Raw genomic sequence first — 24,002 nt, 5'->3', positions numbered from 1 at the left:
TGCCTGCTTGCTTGCTTGCCTGCGTGAGGGGAACATGTGTTGCTGTGTGCACTATGTGGTCCGTGCACTCATTAGTGCGAGCTATAGCTCAGACTAGCTCCGGTTACAGTAGTAAACACCACCTTTGAAGTTTTAGTGGAGTCCCGAAAAACTGAGCGGGCTTGAAGACAGAATAAGAAGGACTAAAGGAAGTGGCAAAAAAGTTACGGGACAATGGAGTCGGACCACTAAAAAGTTGTTAAAATAATGGATGATATTTGCACCTGTCCTTTTTGGGGAAAAAATTAGGGGTACACACATATTACACTTACAGTTTTATGGTGAAAAACATGATTATGTACAGTATGAATGAACTAAAATATGTTTCAGGTACGTATATTTAACACCCAAAGTCTATAATGTAGTCTTTTATGTATACAGTATTCATAACAGGACTAAAAAGTGTGGAATGAGTCAATAATGCATTTATTTTGGTATATTTAGGTGAAAAACATGATTGTATACAGTATGAATGAACTAACGGGTACATATATTTAACATCCAAAGTCTATAGTGTAGTCTTTTATGTATACAGTATTAAATACTTTTAGTGCAGTGACAATACAGGACTATAAAAAGTGTGGAACGAGTCATTTATTTTGGTATGTTCACAGTCACACAATTGCGCTTCATAAATTCAACAGCACAGTGCACAAATCTACTAAATATATGTGAAGGAAAGTGCTTCATTCAGGGAAAATATTACTCAAATTGAGCTAAAAGTACTGTTTTATCAATTAGTAGTTGAACATTTTTGTATAGTGAAAAATAACAGTAAGGTTTATTAAAAACTAGCGCACTTTAATTATACTCCTGGATGGAAATGTCCCATATTCAAATAGAGTTAATTGTAGTATTTGTCTTAACTCTGTGCTATTGATAGTAAGTGCAAGTGTATGTAGCATATATATTTTTTAATGCGGGTTATTATGTGGGTGCACGTTATGTGGGTGGGTTGCCTATGTTGGCGAATCGGCAGGCAGTCGTTGCAATAAACAGATGTGGAGTCTTTATGAGGTCTTTACAACAGGTTCAGCTGTGCCCAGATGTTTATGTACGTCCTCATGTGTGTGTGTGTGTGTGTGTGTGTGTGTGTGTGTGTGTGTGTGTGTGTGTGTGTGTGTGTGTGTGTGTGTGAGTGTGTGTATGCAGGCACCCGTGAGAGAGAAGCACAACATGGAAACCTCCTATTAGTAAAGTGTGAAGGACGTATGGGCAGGAAAGGGTAACTAGGCAAAGAGTTGGGTATAAATTCCCTGAGAAGTGAAATTTTCCGGAGAAAAGTAAGAAAAAAAAGGCTCATAACTACAAAAAAAAGTGAAGATATGTTTTGGCACAAGAAATGGATAGGTAGCATATTACAAGTTAGAGACAGAATGTTGCTTGCCTGGTTTTTACTTTTATTATTTAGGTTTTTTTTTATTAATCTCGCAAGGGGACATTGGCTTTTGGATTTTTTTACGGTTTGAAACCTGAAAAGGCACACGAGCCATTTTATGGTGCAAATCACATGAGGACAAGGAAAATCAGAGTTGACTTTTCTTCCCCTTTCACAAGAAGGTCCAGCGCAAAAAATGAGTTGCGGCCGAGCTGACTCTGCGCTGCTTTTTAGCACCTTTGCTCGTAAATTTGTGGAAAAACAAAAGAAGTAGAGTCAAAATAAAAGATTTACGGCGTGGGAGGAGGGCCTGGAGATTTTAGACAATATGAAAATAAAAAGACGCAATAAAGCTGCACTGGGCTCGATTGTGGTCATCACAGGGATGTGGCTCTGCTCCAAAATGGCCGGCTTTATTGCTACATCTGAAAAAGCAAGCAAGCGAGAAAGGACGTCAACAGATTCAGAGACCATTAAAGGCAAAACTTTTCCTTGACGTGGCCACGGTCTCCGGCACTGGGGGGTGTTACAGAGGGGGGTCTCGCTTTGAGGGAACCTAAGCCAACTTCCAAAGAGGGTTCATTTCATGGAGTTTTTTATCGACACCTTTTATTTTCCCTACTTTTTTTTGCAGTTACATAAATCATGACGTCATATGGCAAGCCTGAGCTGTAAAGTGACTTTTACAAATATCAAGAGGGTATCAGGAATTTGTGCTTTTAAAAAAAAAAGAAGGTAGTCGAACATATGTAGTTTAACGCCATGTGCATTGACCACAACGTTTTTTTCTCCAACAAAACGTACCGGCGACATTTTTGTCTCGTAGCAAAATCGTTTTGCAAGACATCCGCATTTATACTGCTTTCGGAAATTAATCACATTATAGAGTTACCACAAGTTTTAATGTACAAATCTGATTTTATTTTTTTGGCATATGCAAGCTTTTGTGACTATTCAGAATGAGACTTTTCCTCCAGGCCTTTAAAAGTACTTAAAACCGCCAATTAACTACAACATAGTTCTCATTCTTTGCACATAATATGCAGTTTTTTTCATTTTTTACACTGAATTTTTAGCTGGAAAAAAGGTCCAATATTATTATGAAAAGCCAAGGTTGCATTAAGCCTTCTTTTTAAAATGTTTAGCTTATTCATACACTTGAAACTCGGTTTCATTTTTTTTTTATCGCTGGAACAGATGCTTTCTATATTCATGATTTCCTGTGGGAAAAATGTTATAAAATCCAAACAAAATTCAATGTGTTGACCGTTTTCGGCGTTCCACTGTGATTAAAATCCAACAGTTCGTGTACGACTTTTCCCTTAGTGTGTGAAAAACAACCTTTTTGTGAGCTTCTTGGTCCTTTTTGGCAGGCATCGCACATCAGAGGTTTAGGTTTCATGGATCATGGCAGGGGAGCATTGAAACTGGAGACAACTACAACAAACAAGGCCTCCGTATTTTTAGGTTGCCAGTATAAAATCCACTTTTCACAGTTTGATGCGTGGCTGAAGCCAAACAAACTGCGGCCTTCAAAAAACAGAAACGTTGTCCACAACTGGGATCGGTGGTTCGTTCGTGCATGCATATGACAATTATGTCCTCCATAATTACAAGTACACTTGTATGGAAGTCAATGGTTGACATCACACAATTTTGAAAGGCCATATGCACTGAATTAGTATGGGAAGTGCAAGAATTATACATTTTGGAAACTATTAGTAAATGATGGAATAAGGTTTTACACTGAAATTTGAGGACAAACATTTAATTTTGAAGGCCATGAACTCTCTAAAAAGCAATTGCATGATGAAAGTACAATATGTGTGACTTTGTCTCCATCTAGTGACCAAAAAGAAGACTGCTAAAGTAATAATAATATGAAATGAGTGGAACTGTAGTTTTTAGTTTGTTTTGTGAGTCCTGCAAAAAACAGTTCTGTACTTGACTTGAAACAGAATTGCTTACATGTGTAATGATGTTGCACAAGTATTTAAATAAGCAACAATTGTAGGAAAACAAGTCTACGTACACAAGAAATGTAGCTTACCATTTTTAATATATGTGATCGTGACAGATCCAAACTTTCAACGTGCATTGACGCCACATCCCAACGCTCACTTAACGTATCTGTAATATTTCACGAGAAAAAAATCAATTAGGAGAAAAAAACATTAAAAACAAATATAGTAATGATGAATGCATACCTCTGAATTGGCAGCGACCTCCATACTGTTTCCGCTTCATTTCCTGATTTAATTAAAGTTCAGGTGTGTTGATGTGCGTTTCAATAGTTTTGTGTTTAATCAAATTTTAGAATAAGACCCCTATACAATAGAATAAATAAATAGCGCAAAATTACTAATTATCCATGTAATACTGGATCAAAAATTGAACAAGTGGAAGAAATTTCGACTGTCTGTTTTTGTAGTGGTACGTGAAGGCGTTCGCCATATTGAATGTGTCAGCAATCATCCAACCCACAGTCAGTGCTGTTTTAAACAACCTAAATCAATATGGGTGGTGATGGATACATATTTAAACTACCTGTGCCATTATTAATACAAAACATGCCTGTTGTGTACACCATCACAAAATGATAATAAGAGGTGTATTCAGAAAGAACTGCTTTATTTCTTTAAAATATTGTGTGTATCAACTAACAGGACAGCAGTACTTTGCCTACACACAAAAACGTATACATACATTCTATCTTTAGGCTTTTTTTCTCATTGATTTCAGTAATATATTTATATAAAAATGTATACAAACTAACAAAGACGTGTGAAACAAGGGTTTCCCTTCATGCCACTCTCTATGACAACTGGCAACACTCATTCACACACAAACACACTTTAATCCCCACCGGTCCATCTATTTAAGGCCCCTTTAAGATAATTTCAATTGTTTTAGGACGGCTGATAAGTCAGGATCAAATACAATATAAATACCGGGACGATTCATTCATGATCTCTAAACAAAATAAACAGGAAAAAATGGGGAAGGTCTCGTTTTGGAATTGGTTTTAAATTAAAATGGTATTAAAAGGAAAAAGCTGCCAGTTATAGAATAAAGCATTCCTATTAGGAAAAAAGGTTATGTCCAGTGTTATAAAGGTCCATGGCACATTTAAGGAAAGTAAATTTTGTTGTCAAATGAACAGTGAAGAGCACATTGCAAAGATGATGTGCCGGTAAGTGCCTGTGGCGATAGCGTTGATTATGTGATAAGCCGAGTTGCATGATGTCATAAATAGAAAACTTTTGTTTCTCCCTCTCTCTCATCCACATACATTTAAGACATAAAGGCACATTGCAGTCAGATGTACACACCATTTTTCTCTCGTCTATGTTGACACAATAAAACAATATAACCCTCTTGACCAAAATTTGGTTTTAAAGCACACACAGCCATGTTGTCCATGTCTAATGGGAAGAATATATATATTTATACACATCTTGTGAGCTTCTCAAAAAAAAAAAAGTTCACCAAATTTGGTGGTTCCTGGTGATCATCCTTAAAATGTTCAACTACTGGATTTGAAGTAACAGGTTCAGTACTTCTAAAAGTAGTTTATGAGAAAGATTTTCATTGGACAGGGAAATGTTGTCCACTGAAAGGCATTTATCTCCAAAGGTTTTACTTTGTTGCATGAAAAATGTTTTTTGTCAAGAAAAAAAGTTTTTTAATGAACAAATGTGAATAAGGTTTGCATTTTTTTGGTTTCAAAACAAACGACATTCCAAATCGAAGACCATGAACCCCCAAACATAAAAAAATGAGAATACACTCATCGTTGGGATTAAATAAACAAAAAAAAAACGTTCCTTAAGATGTTCCTCGCACCCATATATCCACTCACTCCACATTTTTATGTTGTCCACTGTAAAGCATGGATTACAATTTCTGCCTTGAATTAAAAACATATTTTTGGCTAAAAGCTGGGGAAAAAAAATCATGTGTAGTGTACAATTTGTGAGCATCAGTTTGGACTTTCATGCTTTTCATTGGACAGCAATACGTAAGACTTCCATCAGAAGGCGAAGCATCAAATATAAATGTTAGAAAAAGAAGGAAAAAAACTGTAGGCGTGTAGAAAAACAACATTTGAGGGAGAGCAGGGAAAAGTTCTGGGCTCAAGTGGGCGTTTTTGACTCCACCCACCAACCCGCCGGAAACGGATTAGTTCCATAAAGCAAGCATTCCTCCTGCAGCTTTTCTTTTCAAGTACTAAGAGAAGTGAGGGGGGGTCCAACATGGACCAATAATAGAGCAGGAGGAAGGAAGCGATGAGGGGTTGTGGGGGGGGCACAGCTTGGATTAGAGCAGCTGGGCCAACGAACGTTGAGTGTGTGCGGCCCCTTGCAGAAGGATGGATGGTAGAACTTCTGCAACATTGCCACTTGAAAAAGGGAGGAAAATAAAAAAAACATAACATTTTGAGTCGTCATACCTTCTCAAAAAAAGGTCCTTTTCTCCAAACCGTTTCAAATAAGAGAGTAAAAGGAAAAAAATAATAAAAATTAGAGCCTTTTTCCCTAGAAATTATATATTTGGACTCTAAGGAAAAAACCTAAACAGAGTATTTTCCTCCAAAGCTTCTTCACCCTTCTGTATTGGGATTTTTCACGGAAACCAGCAATTTTGATGGGGAGTCTGAAAGGGTATTTGTGAGTATGGGGGCTACCAGCCAATCAGATTGGCCTTGGCTTTCTCAGTCAGCTTTCGTACACGCCCCTTAGAAGAGGTTCCAAAAGTGATGGAGGAGTCCTCAAAGAGGAGCTGCCTCTGTTCCTCCTCCGAGTCGTCCTCTATGTACCAAGCCGAGCGTCTTCCCTGATTACGGGTCCGCATGGACCCCCCCGCCTCGTCCCCTTCTTCATCCTCACCCTCGTGGTGTTCCGCCTCCTCATCCCGTCGAGTCCCTCTTAGCGTCCGTGGCGTAGATGCGGGGATGTCGTCATGCGCTCGCCGGCCGCTCCTCCTCAGCGGCGAGGGTTCGGGTGTCTCTGAAGAGTTTGGGGGAGAAGGCGAGAGAGGGGGAGGAGGCGGGAGTGTTTCTTCCTCAGTTCTGAGCGCCCGTGGTCGTCCTCTCCTCTTCGGCGTGCCAGGTTCGGGCGGTGACAAGGCGCTTTCGTCGCCGGTGGATTGGTCGAGATTGTCGTCGAGGTCGGGGCTGGCCGGCTCCGTTTTGCATTTCTTGCTTCGTTTCTTTCCCGGGGGGCGACCGCGTCTCCTCGAGGGGCTGCCCGGACTTGGGGGGTCCGTGGGAGAACTCGGAGGTGGCTCCGCCCGGGATTTCCGGCCTTTCCTTGTCGCCCAGGAGGTCATGTGACTGCCGTGTCCATTCAGGTGGGCTGTGCTCTGGGAGGAGGGGCTTTCAGGAGAGCCTAAGTGACAGAAGGGGTGTAAAATGTAATGGTTGCTTTTCATTGCTGAGTGCTGATCCACAGATATACTTACCCAATCTTCTCACAGGTGTCCTCAGTTTCCGCCGAGTGCTTCCAGCCGCACCGCCTTCCGCAGCCGGGGAGGGCGTCGTCCTTTCAGATGCTGAGGGTGGCGTGGAGTTGGATGCAACATTTTGAGCTCTCAGTGAGCGTGTCGACTCTGGGATAGAAAAAAGGTCATTTCATATTAATTATTAATTATTATGTACTGTCATACACTATGTAATGCAGTTGATTTGTTGTATTCACTTTACCCCTAAAAAAACAAGTAAGCTTCACTGCAAATATTTTATTTCCATTTATTGCAGTTATTATTTATTGTTGTTATTGTTATCATAGTCCGTAAAATATGGTACTTGAATTTGGTGTTTTGCTATGCAGTAATAAAGATAATTTTGGCAATTTCAGTGATCCTCATTTCAATTTGCATCCAATCCAAAAAGCTTTACAACGGAAAATAATAATAATGATATTCTTGATCTCACCTGTAGTGCTGGCATTGGACAGGGATGCCGCCGAGGGTGGCGAAATTGCAATATGTTTTGCGCCGCTGCGTGTGCGTCCGATTCCCGGTGTGTCCGTCTTTCCATTGGCCAGCGGCGGCGAGCTCTTTGAGGCGAGGTTCTGCCTCAGGGATGGAGGCCGAGGAGGCGGCGGCGTCGGCTCACGCCTGCTCATCACTCTAGATGAGACACGTCTCTTCCTCTCCGGGCTGCGGGTAAGGCCGGGTTAGGTGACTGTCGTTTTAATTGGAAGACAACCGGTTGTATGTAGCGCTACCTTGACGTCGTGCTGCTGGCCGGTGACTCGCTGCGCCGTCGCCTCTTGACATTGTGGCGCGTTAGTCGCTGCTCAGGGGTGGCGTTGCGGGCCTGGCGATCGGCGGTCCGTCGCGTCAGCTTGTCTGTCAGGCCGTGGATGGCCTTGTAGTCGGCCAGGATGGAGCTCATGTGTTCCTCAAAGAGGGCGGAGAGCCTTAGACTCATGCTGTAGATCTAAAAACATGCACAAAATACCATGATTTTTTTATTTTAATGTTCAGTCTTTAACAATACCATGGATCTCAATCACAAATTATCCCCAAAATAAAAAGCATCAGAAGACTGCAAGTGTGACTATGTTTTTTTCATTCAAAATATAGTTTGATGTGCAATTAAAAAAAAAAACAGGCTAGAATAGAAGTTCGAGTTGTATTGAGGTGCTAGGAAATGAGAATAGGCATTTTACATGATTTCAATGTGAGGCCTGTGCGCTTTCCTTACCCTGGACTTTTTACTGGGCGTGTACGCTTTGGAGTTACTGAAGATGAGGCGCACGTCCTTGGAAAGCTGGATGGGCGTCTGGTACTTGCCAGCACTTAGCGTGTTGAGGACAGTGCCAAAGTCCATTGGTGAGTCAACAATCTGGAGGTAATCCTGAAACAAGAATAACAGGATAGGCAGAAAAATTGAGAATGAATGACCATGAGAGCACAACAACACATTGACAGGCTGTCATGTGCAGGACACAGCAACAGGTAGTACTACAATATCTAATCTTAACATCATTTCACACCAAGTTGTGATCTTGCTAATATATTTATCCATTATTTAACATTTCACCCTGTTACCATTATATCATGTATGTATCTATATATATATTTTAAAATATCAGTAATTGTACAGCGCACACAGCCCTTCTGTATTTCTAAATACATAGTAAATAATATATAGCATCCAAGTTGTAGTTACCGGGTACTCTTGCAGATCCACAGGTTCTCTGAAGGGCTCAGAGTCCTCACATTGAAAAATGAGGTCCAAAAGCTCCTTGCAACGTCCTCGCCATGCTTGAGGATCGTACGAAGGCGGCCGCGTGCGCAGATGTCGCCGGGTTGGACGGCGCGCCTGTGTGGGGTAATATCATCAAATATGACTAGAAATTCTTCACCTTTTTTTTCTTTCCAAAATCCAAGAAACAGTCCTACCTATTGACCTATGCTGGGTGTTTTTTGCATTTTTAACTACATTTAATTTTGAATTTAATTTAAAAATTCCTTGTGTATGGATGCAAATTAGTGATAGAAAGATAGGAACCTTGTGGTTTTGAGTGGAGGTTCCTGGTGTACTCGTGTCTTCATCATCGTCGTCCTCATCCTACATGAAGAGCAAACACATGAATCTTCTCATACTGAATTTTTGTATTTGCTTGAAGTCTTGAGGAACAAACCTCGTCTTCAGAGTCAGAGAAGGTGGCCTTCTTTAGAGTTTTGTAGAGTGGCATTAAGTCAGTTACACTTTGGTCCCTAAAAAAGGAACAACAGAGTATAAAGTCCTTCAGTGTTGACTGTACTCAGGGCAATGCCATTAATCCAATGTTTGTTTTTTTCATTTTTGGAGTAAGTTAAATCCAGTAGGGTTCCCCACTCACTTGATGAACTGCAGCATGAGGTCGGAGACAAACTTGGCTGTGGTGACAATAAAAGAGCCTGGCTCATTAAAGGTTTGAGCATTGTGCTCCACGTAACGCACTTCCCACATTAGAGACGACAGTCGCCTGTAAAAAAACAAAGTGCATACAAATAAACACACATTAATCCACTTTGTTCAATCCTGTGAGAAACACTCAAATTGCAATACCTGTAAAAGCGGTTGACCAGCCTTTGGCGTATAGTGCTGAGGTCTGTGACGTAAGCCACCACTGTGCAGTAGGTGGGGTACGCTTGAAGGTCTACGGGGAACGCAAATGGCGCCGCAATGTCTGCCAAAAAACAAAATGGGTTGTGTTCAACAAACATTTTAATTAATTTCATCTAACCTTGTTCATGCTGATGATGTCTTACCCAAAGTACAGAGTTGGTCGATGGCTTTGATGATACGCTCACACTCGTCGATGCGTGTGCGGCACCCCCATTCGCCATCTAGCGGCACGTAGAGAAGCTCACGATGTTCTTCTTCTGTGAGAGGGACGCTAGTGCCCAGCTCGTCTGGGAAGGATGCTTTAGAGAGCAAGAGATGTGAAAAAAGGAACTTTGAGGCAGCTTGCTGTGTGTGTGTGTGTGTGTAACAAAAACTCACCTTCATCAGGTATAAGCTCCATGTCCCATGGACTCATCTTCTCGGTGTCGCCATTATCCCAGCTGGAAAAAAACAAGTGTTCGCATTATAAGGCGCACTGCATTATAAGGCACACCCTCAATGAATGACACATTTAATTGTTTTCCATATATAAAGCACACTGGATTATAGGGCGCCCTGTCTATTTTGGAGAAAATTTAAGCCTTATAAGTGCGCCTTATAGTCATGAAAATATGGTAGCTGCTGATGTTTGAGATAGGTATGATACCTAAGCACCGTTTTTAATCATAGACAATAGTTTTCAAGGACTTACCAGACACTGTAGCAGAGAAAGAGACTGTCGGGGTACTGCGACTGATACGGCTCGTGACTCTCGATGGTGCCGAACCACCAGGCGTCGTCAATGACCGAGCGAAATCTGTCACCTGCAGGCAGGAGGTCATGACTTAAGTTCTGCTTCTTATATTTTATAAAGAAAAAAATGCCTTACCAATAGTCCACTGTCTTTTTCTGGCATTGTCAAACTGCTGCCGTAGGACCAGAAAATCGATGACATCCGGCATGTCGTGATACCTGTGGCACAAAATCACCCATCCATTAATCCACTTAATGTCTCAATTACACACAAAGGTTCACTAGGTTGACTTTTAGAATGTTTACTTCATGGAAAAGGATCCTCCAGTCAGTTTTCCAGAGTCCGGGTCAAGGAAAGCCAGTTTGAGACAGCATAATGCAGGCAAGCCGACCTCATACTTGATCCCCACAATCTTCATTAGTTCCTGCTCCTGAAACACACAAGTATTATTCTTCATATCTCCCTTTGTTTTCACTTGGCTCAGTCCTGTTACCTAAATCAATTGTTCAACTTTAAAATAATTGTCTTCATTGACTCATTGTAACTTGCCGAGTGTCAACATGCTTGCCAATTCATCTCATTTAATGACATGAAAAGTTAAGCTCGGTTATATAATCTCAGTGTATTATTGTATACTTACCCGAAGCTCCATTTTATGCCAAGGTTGCTTCTTTGGGTTGATACTATAAATTTTCTTTTGCTTGGCCATCTCCACATATGCTTCGTGGCCCTGGCGGAAGTAATACAACTGCAAAAGAAACACAGAATTACACAAGATCATGAAAAAAAAAGGTCTTTGCAAGCATAAAGAGAAGTGTTACTGCAGTTGCAAAATACATTGCGGGTTACATTACTTACTGCTATAAATAATTAATACAACATTCTATTGAGAGTTTTTGAGAAAATGTTTTTAGCTATAGAAGACTAGGTAAATTTGTGACAAAGTCACCCACAGTATAATTAATGTCCCCACCCCTAAAACCATTACAAAAAAATATATTATGAAGGGTGTCCAATCAAAGATGCATCAGTGGCTTTTAAGGAGAAACATCATGAATATGACTTTGCAGGACCTTTAAAAGGATAATATCCATCTCAACATACCTCGTCTCCCATCTGTGGAATATAAGGGCATCTTCTGGGAATCAGGTCTGTGATCCAGGATGAGGGAAGCCACTCCTCCAAACTCAGTCCTTGCTCCTGAAGCTCTGCCCTCTGTTAGACAAAATTCTGTCTTAAAAAACAAACCAAAAAAGTTGCCGGTTTAATTATTTTTTTAATGAACAAACCTTCCTCTTCTCGTTTGGCTTTTTCTTCTTTGGTAAAGCGCCATCCTTGTCGGCTTTGTCCTTCTTGCGGTCTTTTTTAGAGTCACGCTTTTTGTCGCCATCATCCTCTGAGCCGCTGCTCTTCTTCTTCACTTTGACACTCTTTTTCGGCGGCTCCAAGTTGATGCCCGCGTCAGCAGTCCAGTCAGAATAATCGCTGGAGTAATCACTGTGCAGAAAAGACAACAATTATTAGACTAGAACTTCGGCTTTCATTTACATATAATACAGTTACTGCAAGCCATCAGGGTGATAAATGCACATTAAAAGGCTGCTCATTAGCTTAACTCTTATTTACACTATTATATATAGACCAGCCAACTCAATTCATCCTTATAAATTGTGTTTTACATTTGACAAAAAGGAAAATACTTCCAAGAGGTATTCCCCATTTATTTTGTCTTGGATGGATAAGACAAAAATTGAATTATTTTAAAAATAGTGCTTTTTATGATACCCAGTCATACCTTGAACTGCTGTGATCATCAGGCCATGGCTCCTTTTGCTCTTCATCCTTCTCCTCTTCTGATGAGTGTCCGTTGATCTGGCGCACTTCTGTCTCGCCCTGGCAAAACGCATGTAAGAACACTTTTAAATGATTTTGGAGACTGTTTAGATCAGAGATGCCCATTAGGTAGATCACCAAGGAACTATTGCATTGATTGCATGTATTTGGCACGTCATACCTCTGAAATACTGTCATCGTCATCGGCTGCCTCCGCGCTCTGGCGACTCGTCTCCTCTACGGCTGCCCGAGTCTGGTATCCATGGTTACCCTGACTCCGTCTCCCCTCATCAGCCACGTCTGAAGTTGCATGAACCTGTAAGTCAAGAATGTGTTAAGATTAGAGCCAATGTGAATCTGTCCATTAAACAACCATTAGCAGGATAATGATCAGGTTAGAGAAAATGAGGTCAGGTAGACCTTGACTAAGGTGAATGTAACACTTTACTACTTTTATCAAAAATGTTCTTAAGAAATAAAGAGTAAGTGATGCTTTAGCAAAATTGAATGCAACAGAAAATAAGGGAGGCTTTTGCCATTCATGTAGTATTTAAAGTCTTACTCTGCTCTCTTTTGGTAAAGAATGGATGGTTCGTCTACGGCGTTCCGACTGGTAAATGTTGATTTCCTCCTCCCCTTTGGCTTCTCGCCAGTTCACCTGTTTCCTACACCACAAAGTCAGCAAATTACATAAAGATGCAACCTAAAATTCAAAAAAATGTAAACTGTCTCTTTTAACAATAGTTCATCATGCGTTACCTAACAGAGGCATCCTCCAATTCGGGCACCAGCACCCGACGGCTCCACGCCACAAGGTCTCCCTCCGTGGCCATCTGACTACGTGGGGCGTTGCTGTGCATTTGCCGCACGCCCTCAATCTGCCCACTGCGACGGAGCCCCACATTGGGCGGCGAGGGCACCTCGGTTGGCGACCCCACAGACGCTGAAAGATAAGGTAGAAGAATCCTTATTTTAGTTTGTGGGATTGATTCATGTAATGTTCAGCATTTTCATTTATTGATTTCATTCAGACTTACTATTATTTTTGTAACTCAATACTATGTTGAAAATAATTTAAGATCCACAATTCAAATGTGTTGGTATGTTTTCTTTTTTCCCCAATTAAAGGGAATACATTTTTTTTTACAATATACATCCTGCTTCATTGTTATTCAGTCAATACATAGAAAGTAGGGGAAAATACTTGTTTCTTCAATAAGTGCCAATCTATCAATCTACTGTTGAAATGCCTGAATGCAGAAATGTGTTAATAGTTGCTAAGTGTTTTCCATGTTTCAACTACTTAAGAAAATGCTGCCTATTTCCACAAGGAATTAAATCATGAAGCTAATCACCAAAACCTTAGAAAGTAATTCGCAAAGCATAATTACCTCTGCTGACTAGCGAGCTGGCATTCACGGCAGCCGCAGTAGTGGCAGCAGGGGTCTCATTGGAGCCCAGCCTCTGGTCTTGTTCCTGCTGTAATCTTTGGATCATGGTATCCAGAGGACTAGAGCCGTCCACTGCCTGCTCGCTGACCACTTGATTCAAGCCTAATGAACAAAACCAAAAGATAGAAAAGTGAGAATTGAGCCACATTAGTCCTATACATTTGAATTCATCTTAATTATGTACTGTCAGTTAGTGAAACACAATCAGTCGCTTGTCAACAGAGAGTAATACAGTGTAACTACTCCACTAGAAGAATTTCATTAAGCATGCTAAAAGATTGACATTCACCATAATTTAATTTGAATAAGGTAGAATTCCTTTAAATGTGGCTAGGAATTCAAAACTTCATACCAGAGGAAGTAATTCCCATTTGCGGGATGAGCTGCTCGTCCCGGCAGCCCTCTCGGCCGGGTACAAGCCTCTGGTATCGTGGCGGATGGGGGTTGCCGTCCACGTCCACTAGGAAGGGGGGCGGCATGAGGTGAGGCGCCTGTTGAGTTTGCTCATCCAGCACATAGTTGTTGGCATCACGGATTAGAGGCCGGTAGTCGGTGTGGAAGAACATTTGGTCGGCGATCTTAAACATGGAAGAAAAGAGCCGTGAAGTAAATGTGTGTGCATGAACATGTACATGTGTGCATTGTGTGTGTGTGTGTGTGGGGGGGGAGGGGGGGGGGGGGGGTTGAAGGATCTCACCTTGTCGTACTTGCTGCTGGAACCAAAGCCAAAAATGAGCAGGTGACCATGGGAGTCGGTGGCAGCAAAATGTTGACCGTCTGGGCTACATTTGCAGTCAAACAAGGCTCCATGTCCCTGACCCTCAATCTGGATGAGTGTGAAAGAGTTGTCACAAATTCTCAACACAAACGTATAGACGTACAATACGAATATAGTACTGGGATTATGTATTTTCTGTATTGAAGCCTAATTTGTCCACAAAAAGCAGCACTTTTTTTGACAATTAAAGTAGTTGGTTAACAATTACTACTCAAAATGAGGGATTTGTGAAAAGCTACTGCAGCAATCATTTTTTTTAGGCGCCAGTGCGTATACCATTATTAAATGTATTCATTTATTCATTCAATCCAGATGCCAGATTTGCTGTAAAACATCTGCGTCACATTTGAGGAGGGAGAAAAAAACATGCAGAAATTCTTTTTTTGTCAGGGACAGCTCACCATGTTGAAGTAGGAACGTATCTTGACCCCTCTGGCTAGGTCCCACACGATACAATTGCCATCGTGTCCCGCTGAGAAGAGGATGCGTGGGTCGAAGGGATGTGGCTCAAGGACGAACACCTCGTCTTCATGACCCTGCCCGAAGAAATGTGCAGATTGAGGTTTAACATTCCTACATTATTACGCTGCATTCCCAAGCGTTTCCCACATTGTTATTTTGTTTCACGAATATTAGTCATGATTTGAAATGCCTTTACAGTTTGTAAATGTTTTGACTGAACTGAGCTTATTAAGGAACAGAGCAAGTGTATAAGTGAGTTTCTTTTTTAAGGAAACTCCAGTCAATATATGTCAAGTATAGGAAGATAAAAACTTAAAGAATGCATGCTTAAAATTAAACCAAAATATTACATTGATATTTTAATGTGCATTAATATCTATACATACCATGAGGACATGAACCAGGTTCCCACTGATGGAATTCCACACTTTCAACGTCAGGTTGTTGGCTGCCGTTATTACTGTGCTGTCATGGCGGTCCCATGCCACCATGGTTACCTTCAGCTTGGTCACCTTGTCTTCTAATGGTGGTGGGTTGTATTTCCTATAAGGAAAATCCTCAAATTGTTGTTTTCCAAAAATATCTGAAAAGTCTTTTGAGCAAATAACAAAACATACCCTGGTAATTTGGTCTGCATGTCCAGAAGGATGCTTTTCCAGCCTTGAGGCTGTAGTTGCCAGATCCGTGCTGTGCCATCCCTGCTGCCGCTCACAAACCTAATACAAGGCGGAAAAACATATCTACTAAGTCACTAAACAAACAATAATTAGGTACCCACAACACATCACATCTACCAAGTAATGTCCCCACACAGTAAGAAACCTACCGGTCGCTGCAGTGTGAAAACTGGATGCTATCCACTTTATCCTAGTTGATGAAAAATACAGAGCTAGTGTGAGAAATACTCCTCAAATCATTACATTTGATCAGCTACACTTTTTTTTTTTAAATTTAGCCATACTTTTTATTCATTATTTGATATATTTTTAGAAAACAACCAACTTTCATCCCAAGTCTGAATTAAAGTACTATTCTTCTGGTATAGAAACTAGATTTCATATAAAGTGCCATCTGTCATCTATGCCTCTGTATTTGCGATTGTCTCACCCAAATAAAAACCTCATACATATCTGAGGTTAATATCAGAGTTTATCTTTCAAAATTCAATAGATTTACTGACCGAATGGGACTCCAGTTCTGAGATCTTCTCAGGTTGTCCAGAACCAAAGTAGTAGACCCTGATGATGTGATCTGTGCTCCCTGTCGCCAGGAACATGCCGCCTATACCCCAAAAAATATCCCAGGTTTTAAGTCGGGATCTCAAACTCATCCAAAGGTTGCAAAAAGCCACATGTTGAAGTTTATAAAGAACAGTTTGTGAAATAGCAAATTACCTGCACTAAATGATGAGCACATCATTTGGACGCCAGGCCTGGAACGCTCAGTGAATTTATTTGGCCTCTGACTGGACATAAGAAAAAGTGGATGTAATAAAAGCAGGAAAAATTGCAACAAGCATAGAACTACAAACAAAACTTATTAAAAAAATACTATTAAATAGGTACCACTTTCTATCCCTATAACCCTATTCTTGTATAATAAAGGCAATGCAAGTATACACATTACAGCAGTATGTACTTGTATCCTACCCGAATTTGAGTGTGCAAGCATCCCACTGCCAGAAACAGATGGTGCCATCAGCACCCGTGGAGGACAGGTAGCGTTTAGAGCCGCTGCAAAGTGGAGAAAACTGCAAACACAAGCAGTTTACATCAGCTTGTGAATATACTGTCTACAACAAGTACAACAAAAAGTGAAAAACACACACAGTGAACTCCAGGTTATTGAGAATTGTGTGAAAAACCTATTAAAATCAGATCTTATTTTCTAGTAGCAGCAACCAAGTCAGTGATGTGTGTTGATACTATATTTGTATAGTGTGCCTCACCTGTAGAGAAGTGATGGACGCCGCGTGACCCTCTAGCACGGCTAAGGGAGCGCACGTCTGCAAGCACCACACGCGGATTGTCTTGTCACAGGAGCCGGCAGCGATCATTGTGTTCTCGTGGCTGACCGCCATGTCGGAGATCTCAGCGGCATGCCCGCGCAATGTGGCGAGCAGACATCCGCTGTCAGTGCTCCAGATCTTCACCAGGCAGTCGTCGGAGCCCTGAGGACAAAATAGAGGAGTCATTCCAGACATCAGACAGAAAAAAATACAAATATTCAAATGTGAACAAACCAAAAAGTGGTATGATGTTAACCTGCACAGATTTTGATTATGGTTTAACCTGTTCATTTGTTGCCATTATAAAAAAATCTGTATTTCATGTCTAAATGCAAACATGAGCAAATTCTCATTAAAAAGGATATTTGGCTATTATGTATATTTTGTTTAGGACTTGAGGAATATACATGATACATATTTATGTCACATACATCTGCCATAAAAGGAAAAAAAGATGTGTTTATTAAATGAGTGCAAACAGGAGGGAGGAGAGAGACAGAGGATGAATGTTAATTCTGGCATTTATCCAGCAAGTGCCGCCGTAGATACACTCTCACTCTCCAGTTGTGAGAAGGAAAAGCGGGAAAAAAGGCAAAAGGGAGGGGGTGGTGTAAGGGAATGGAACAAAGGAGTGGCTGCACGGGAGAAGAAAAAGAAAGGCAAATGCAAGCGAGGCCAGGAATGGTAAAAAGTGACGCAAAGAGATACTGGTGGAGGCAATAGAAAATTCCCCTTGCACTGCTAAATACCACCTTCTTCTCACTCTGCAACCATTTCAATATATAAGAGCTGCAAATGAAAGGAGGCAGGAAAGCATAATAAAAGTCAGACAATCAGAGGTTGATGATGATAAAATAGGGGCCTCAATTCGCATAGCAAATTCAAATAAGGGAGACAAACCTCTCCTACTGCAATGTGGTATAAAATTGTACTCACAACTTATGATAGTGGAAGTACAAATATGGATTTTTGTCAATGTAACAATAATGTAACATTGCAAAATATGCCAAAATGCATGCTATATAGCGAGAAAACATGAGTCTCAAAAGAGGGATAGTTTGGCTCTCTCCTTTAGTACTCTAACACCCAAAAGAGATATAATTCATCTTAACAACCTAATCTCTAAGCACATACTTACAGTAAATATGCGACGTCCAGTCCTGTCGAATGTGACACAGTAGACTGAGGAAAGATGTCCCAGGATCCTCTTATGCATCTTCATATGTTGATACACTGCCGTTGGCACCAGCTGGCGCAGGCGGTAAGAACCATTCAGTCGCCGACCGTGGCTCGTCTCCACTGTTAGTGTGACAAGGAAGAAACATGACATACATGTTGACCTTAGTTTTCATTTTTACTGGTCCAACTACATTGTCCTTAACACTAATAAGGATAATGAGTGACAGCAATTTCAAAATAATTCTGAAATGTATTCATATGAGTATAGGTAGTAGCAAGAAAGGAAAATTCCATGGACTGTCAGTAGACACTATTGTCCTCTAATGGAAATAAAAAGCAAAAGGTGTTCTTTACCAATGTTGGTTGGGCTCCCATAGATGATAGGGGGCTCTGGTGGTCTTCCACAGTGAAGAGCCGCCAGTGCTGAACCCTTCCATACCACATGCTTGCAACCTGAGCGACAAAACAAACCAAAGTGTTTTGTTTTTTCAAGTACTACTACTTAGTGTAAATAACATGTCCTGAAGTGAGCTTCCAAGATATGGGCAGCTTTACACCATGCCATTGGAAGGAAGGAAGAAGCCCTCTTACTTTTGCTTGTACGGAGAAGATTTTGCCGCCCTGCCCCCAGCAGACTACTTAGTCCTGGCACGCTGGCTGGGACATCCCGCTCCAGCAGAGGACAAACCCTGGCGCACACTTGCAGCAGATGCTCTGGACTGATGTGGCGGTACAGCTTCACCTGCACAATAGCACATATAGCCACATTTAGATATATAGAGAGTACATGGAACATAACCATATTCCATATCAATAATTGTATGCATTGTGTTTCATTCAAAACTAAATCTGCTGCGAAAGAAGAAGAAAAAAATACTACATGTAATCTACTTCATGAATATGCAAACATATAATCACCTAGTACAATTTTAATACATTATTTTTGCATTTGTTATACGGTATGTAAACCAGCTATGTCACTAATGAGTTGACAGCAAATTGTTAAGATTTTCTTTGAAATATGCAAAATGTCAGCAGCATTTTAATCATAAATTAATTAATTACAATGGGTAGTAATGCCCATTAATGACCACACAAAATTAGGACTGTACCTGGCAACATGTTCAAATAGAATACTAGAAATGCAATACACACCTCTTCTTAGTGCATTAACAGTCTGTTTAACACACACACACACATAAATACATGCATACACACACACACACACACACACACACAATTACTGTCTCCACATTATTACATCCAACATCATTGCGGCTACAGCATATCATAATACACACACACACACACACACACACACACACATAGTGACGCTATTGAATGGCTCATAATATCGAAAGAATAAAAACATTTCATAACTGTCTCACTTCATGCAGTGCAGCACAAAAAAAAAAACATGTTTGTAATACAAAATGTGACGATGGCTCATCAGCCTAAAAAAATGCTTACAAAAACAATCTACTCAGCTGTATATTCCCTTGTGTTGTATTGTGAAATATGCGCCTGTCATTTAATGATTGCATTCTAACGAATTGACTCTAATTAATATGGGTATTTAATATCCCTTCGCATCTGTCCACGCTACAGTAAACACACAATTCACTGGTGAGGTAGCAAATCAAAAACAACATAAAATATATTACCCAGACCAATCCGACTAGTCAAATGTATTTCTCTTTTAAAAATTAAAATTATTAGCAGTATTTTTCAAGCGAAAACAAAGACGCCAGTCTTTGATTGACAGCCAGTGGGAGGGGTGCGGGGAGAGCGGGGGCATATTTGCAAATACATACTCTATATTTCCATAAACATTAAACCTTCACATCCTCTAACACCTCACATAAAGATTTATGTACAATGTGTGTGCAAGTGCAGTGAAAATATGTTGTTGTTTTTTTTTTAAGATTTTTGAATGCAAATGTTTAGCATAACTAATTTAACTATTATTTTTTTAAACAAAATAATGCACATTTAGACCTCATTGGTATATAAATGTAGTCAACTATAGAGGTTAGTGCATTCTCTGGAGATCTCAAAAATGCATAATTTTCATATAGTAATTACTACATTAATTAAGATCAATATTTGTAAACATGCAAATGAGAAGAACAGCAAATTTGTAAAGATTATTAGATCAGAACCACAGCTTCACAAAATTCCTAATGTGAGAAAAATTGAAAATGGGTAGTACAATATCTGTTACAAAGATGCTCGTCTACTTTTGAATAATTGCCAATGTGTCCTTGAGCAAGGCACCAACCCCATTAGTAGGTAATATGAAAATTAAATATAGCATCTTTAATCTGCCATGTCACCATGCAAACCTGCATGGACTATCTTGTTCTCTCCACGTGGATTGCAACTGCAAACCGTGAATGGATTTAATAATGAGTGCCAATCATTCCTTAAGATTAATATTTCCTTTAAAAAAGAATTGCATGTTACCTCTCATCTCCACGTCCAAGACAACAAACCCACAACAAAAGGGAAAAAAATGGTACATCCATCAACGCATTCCATCCTTCTGAGGGAGAGACATCGGCTAATTCGGATTCAATCCAAATCAGAATCTGAATTAAAAATGCGTTCAATAATCCAGTTTGGACTTGAAGATGGGTGTTGTTGTGCCTGAGGCCAACTGAGGATGGAAAGATGGTGCTCCAGTCCAGCTTGCCTGCCTCCCTGCTTACATGCATGCATGCATGCCTGCCTTCTGCACCCACAACACTGGTGACGTAGCAACAATTCCACGCATTTAAAACTCCACTTTCCCCTCTAAGGACCTGCGTGGGACATCACCAGGTAGAAGATGCCATGTCCTGACCTCCTATTAAATGCGCATCTAAAATCCTGATCATTGCATTGATGATAAAAACACATACACGCATATTTTCAGGTACTTTTCCTGCCAGCATGGGGGGGAAATGCGGGAAATTCAATTCGTAAAGTTGCCGTGTGAAACTTTCTCCCAGCAAAAGGAGATGAAGCTCCCTTACCAAATCATCGTAGGTCCCTGGATGCTCCTGCCCGGTCCAATCTAGCCTTGTGGGTAGCAGCTAAAGACGAAATAAGACATATTAACATGTAAAATCGAGATCAAGTTTAAAAATATAGAGATCAGTTCAAGAAATAAGCAGGAAAAGTCAAGCAAAAAAAGGGACAACGTTGCAGCGCATCACTCCACTCCCCGTACCTCCTTATCCTCCACCTCCCTTATCAGCGTCTGAAAATGGATTAAAAAAAGACAACATGACGCCTCATGGCAGCCTTGATATGCTCTAAATGAGCCCCCCGATTCCCTGATTCTAACCTCGGCTGCTTCATGGCAGGGTCCGGCTTCAAGAAAGCGGGCGATTAGGAAGTACAGCTCTGGTTGTAGGTCGGAGGGGAGAGAGAAGAAGAACGGGGGAGCTGCGTTACAAGAGGGCGCCGAACACGGGGAGGGAGACGGGGGGACATCAACGACTACATCGGCCCGATCGCGGATATCTGCTACTCACCAGAAGTCAGTTGCGCGAGGTGCGGCCTGTCTGAAGCCATGTTGTGGCCGTGCTTCGGCGGGGGCAGCGCCGGAGCCGGATCCGGGCCGCTGGGTGTCGGTGGCTGCCCTGTAGCTGTCACTGTTTATCCACCAGGAAGAGGCTGCCTCCATTCAGGCGCTCGAAAACAGTCCCGGCTCCTCGCTGCTCAACGTGCTCTTCCGCGTGGTGCCGAGTCTAGTACCCCCCGGGTGGGTTTGTCTTCCGCACACTACTGCAGATCAAGAGAACGCAGATTATACCCAGACTCGCGATCACATAAAGGATAATATTAATGGTGGAATATCTAATGATCATTACTCCTTTTTAACAGGTTCCCCCTCCCCCTCTAAAGGCAAGCAGTCGGCGGAGGGATATCAGCGTGTTTCACGCAGAGGCCACTGTAGAGGAGGATGAAATGGCAGCCTAGTCGGGGATGAGAGAATTTGTTACTTTAAACTGCTAGATCGGTTCCATTTAGATCACATTTAACGAGTTGACAACTAATACTTGATCATTAAACAAGCAGCGGGTGGATTCGATGTGTAAATGTTAAGATTTAAAACATGGCTGCCGAGTCCGCGCTCGCTGGTTAGCTGTTTCCTTAAAAGCCAACTTGGCTTTGCGTTTAGATCGTGTTGATTTTATTTGGGTTTTTTTTTTTTCAACAATGTGTCTTGCAAAGACGCCAGTCCTTTACAGGAGCTTGATCGGTGCGGAACAAGTCCGCGTGACGTTAAAATGGGGGAAGGGTTGTTGTCAGAAGGAGAGGGGCAACAACACAAATTAATGATCAAGGAAAACTCGTGAGTTTCTGGAAAAGAATGCAACGTTATGTCAATTATTACAGACCACCACAATTCCCAATGTTTACTGAAGCCATATATATTCATTTGAAGGAAATCAACAATAAAAGTTTTCACATATATGTAGACACATTCAGTTACACATGTTAAGGGTGACACGCCCATTTGTTTACATTTTGCAAGATGTAAAGCTGAAAAGCCTTGCTCAAGGGCACACACATTCCATTAACTGGTCTATGTAAGCAAAGTCCCATCATGTAGAATTGCATCAAGAATTTGCATTGTCTCAGGTGTTCCATTTATTTTAAGTCTCATCCCCCGCACTAAAGTCAAGTTTGTTCAAAAGTTGCATTCCTAATGATATATTGTACGTTTGTATACGATGCATAACACTTGACAGTCCTAGAATTTGTAATTTTATATATTAAAAAAGTGAACATTGCCACAGTTGCACAATCAATGTCATCAACATAAAATGTAGCATATTTGTGATGTAAAAAAAATGCCCAACATGCCATGCTTGGATGGAAATGTTGCAATACAAACATTGACAGTAGTTATCAGTGTTAGTGTAGAGACCTTCCTACATAAAAATCCCACCAATTACATTAAAAAAGAAGTGTAGTAATCATTTTTGCACAGACTCAATAAATTGTTAACAATCGTCATAAAACTCAGTTGTGCTCCACATGTGGCTCTTGTATATCATCAATTCTCTTTGCTGATGTTAAATATTTCAGTGCAATTTATGTGGACAGAACTTAGGGCTCTCAACGCATGTGAATAAGTTAAATGTCTATTCCTTTTTGACTGGACACTTTGGCAGTGATCCACTTCAAATGGATTGGTTGTCTATCACTATCAATGGGATTGAAAAATGAGTATTAATTCCAGCCCACTGAGTTAAAATGGACAGGACATCTATTGTTGTCAATGGCAGTTTGTACCATCTATTTTTTTGTCAATCCAATATGTTTAATTCATTCTACATTTGATTCCAAGTGTTCAATATCAATATATTCAGTACATCATCCCTATTATTTACCATAACACATGACCATTGTGCCACATCATGAAATGAAACAAAGATGCTTGTAATGCTCTATGACTCAAAAGTGTACGCTGCTACAGTGTGATGATTCAAGACAGTTTAGGGAATTAGTAACTCTTCTGCTAAAAAGGTCCCGCATGACTTGCAGTAAGTAGTTTTTCCGTGTTTGTTTTTGCTATAGAAGTTACACAAAATTAATTCCCGCAGCCAAATTATTAGTTGTCTGTTCACCTTATTTTATTCTCACTTTCCTAGGAAATAAACGATTCAAAATGAATATGCATATATGACAAATTATATCATAGTGGTCCAGCAATGTGTGTAAAACTTCAAAGTTCTTCTGCAACCTTTAAATATTGTTGTTCTCACTTTGCAAATAGATTTTGGATTCGTGGTGGTGCAAGGCAAACTTTTAATTGTGAAATATCTTGCAATTTACAGTCAAGATAAGCATCAACACATTTAAAACTAATCATCTCTTATTCAAAATATAAAAATTGGGCCCAGGCAATCAATACATAACTCACCTATGCTACACAATCACAAAATTACAAGAAGATCAGTTGAGAAATGACTAAGGAGTAGGACTTAAATGTTAGTATCTACAAGAACCACAGCAA

General features: G+C 40.6%; 2 protein-coding genes and 1 long non-coding RNA gene across 7 annotated transcripts in view; 1 reads left to right on the top strand and 2 right to left on the bottom strand.

The window, feature by feature from the left end:
• Positions 1–3,669, bottom strand: part of LOC144192062 (hormonally up-regulated neu tumor-associated kinase homolog A) — a 54,085-nt gene extending 50,416 nt beyond the window's left edge. For 4 of the 5 annotated variants that reach the window (XR_013325033.1, XR_013325034.1, XM_077711085.1 and 1 more), the window contains exons 1-3: positions 3,625–3,669; positions 3,468–3,547; positions 2,759–2,854 (exon numbers count right to left, since the gene is read on the bottom strand). The gene's annotated coding sequence lies outside the window, so the exon portion shown is untranslated. Of the gene's footprint in view, positions 1–1,418; positions 1,843–2,758; positions 2,855–3,467; positions 3,548–3,624 lie in introns of those variants that run through there. The other variant, XR_013325035.1, reaches the window with a different exon arrangement.
• Positions 3,670–4,031: 362 nt separating this feature from the next.
• Positions 4,032–21,688, bottom strand: phip (PHIP subunit of CUL4-Ring ligase complex). Its single transcript, XM_077711068.1, has 40 exons — positions 21,508–21,688; positions 21,318–21,376; positions 21,201–21,230; positions 21,004–21,063; positions 18,578–18,728; positions 18,341–18,439; positions 17,946–18,106; positions 16,748–16,969; positions 16,449–16,549; positions 16,194–16,264; positions 15,980–16,080; positions 15,626–15,666; positions 15,417–15,515; positions 15,186–15,342; positions 14,739–14,873; positions 14,257–14,385; positions 13,912–14,137; positions 13,500–13,661; positions 12,868–13,051; positions 12,671–12,773; positions 12,290–12,424; positions 12,071–12,168; positions 11,565–11,772; positions 11,380–11,490; positions 10,916–11,023; positions 10,581–10,705; positions 10,411–10,493; positions 10,234–10,345; positions 9,921–9,982; positions 9,686–9,841; positions 9,483–9,603; positions 9,274–9,399; positions 9,073–9,148; positions 8,940–8,999; positions 8,598–8,750; positions 8,130–8,282; positions 7,648–7,862; positions 7,353–7,579; positions 6,881–7,027; positions 4,032–6,807 (listed from the first exon to the last, which is right to left on the bottom strand). Exons 1-40 carry the CDS (start codon positions 21,545–21,547, stop codon positions 6,101–6,103), a joined length of 5,514 nt encoding a protein of 1,837 aa, XP_077567194.1. The 5' UTR covers positions 21,548–21,688; the 3' UTR covers positions 4,032–6,100.
• On the top strand, positions 21,210–22,507 carry LOC144192054 (uncharacterized). Its single transcript, XR_013325032.1, has 2 exons — positions 21,210–21,737; positions 21,860–22,507. It is a non-coding gene; the product is annotated as an uncharacterized LOC144192054 (long non-coding RNA).
• The last annotated feature ends 1,495 nt before the right edge of the window (positions 22,508–24,002 follow it).

Source organism: Stigmatopora nigra, unplaced genomic scaffold (assembly GCF_051989575.1).
Source record: "Stigmatopora nigra isolate UIUO_SnigA unplaced genomic scaffold, RoL_Snig_1.1 HiC_scaffold_25, whole genome shotgun sequence".
In the NCBI taxonomy this organism is placed as follows: Eukaryota; Metazoa; Chordata; class Actinopteri; order Syngnathiformes; family Syngnathidae; genus Stigmatopora; species Stigmatopora nigra.
This window is presented reverse-complemented; position numbering and strand designations above follow the sequence as displayed.

Coding starts and splice junctions, on each gene's coding strand:
- phip (XM_077711068.1), bottom strand. CDS start 21,547: ATGGCTTCAGACAGGCCGCACCTCGCGCAACTGACTTCTG. Junction 16,550..16,747: donor CGTCCATCACTTCTCTACAG/GTGAGGCACACT, acceptor TTGTGTTTGCAG/TTTTCTCCACTTTGCAGCGG. Junction 7,028..7,352: donor GTCCAATGCCAGCACTACAG/GTGAGATCAAGA, acceptor TTTCTATCCCAG/AGTCGACACGCTCACTGAGA.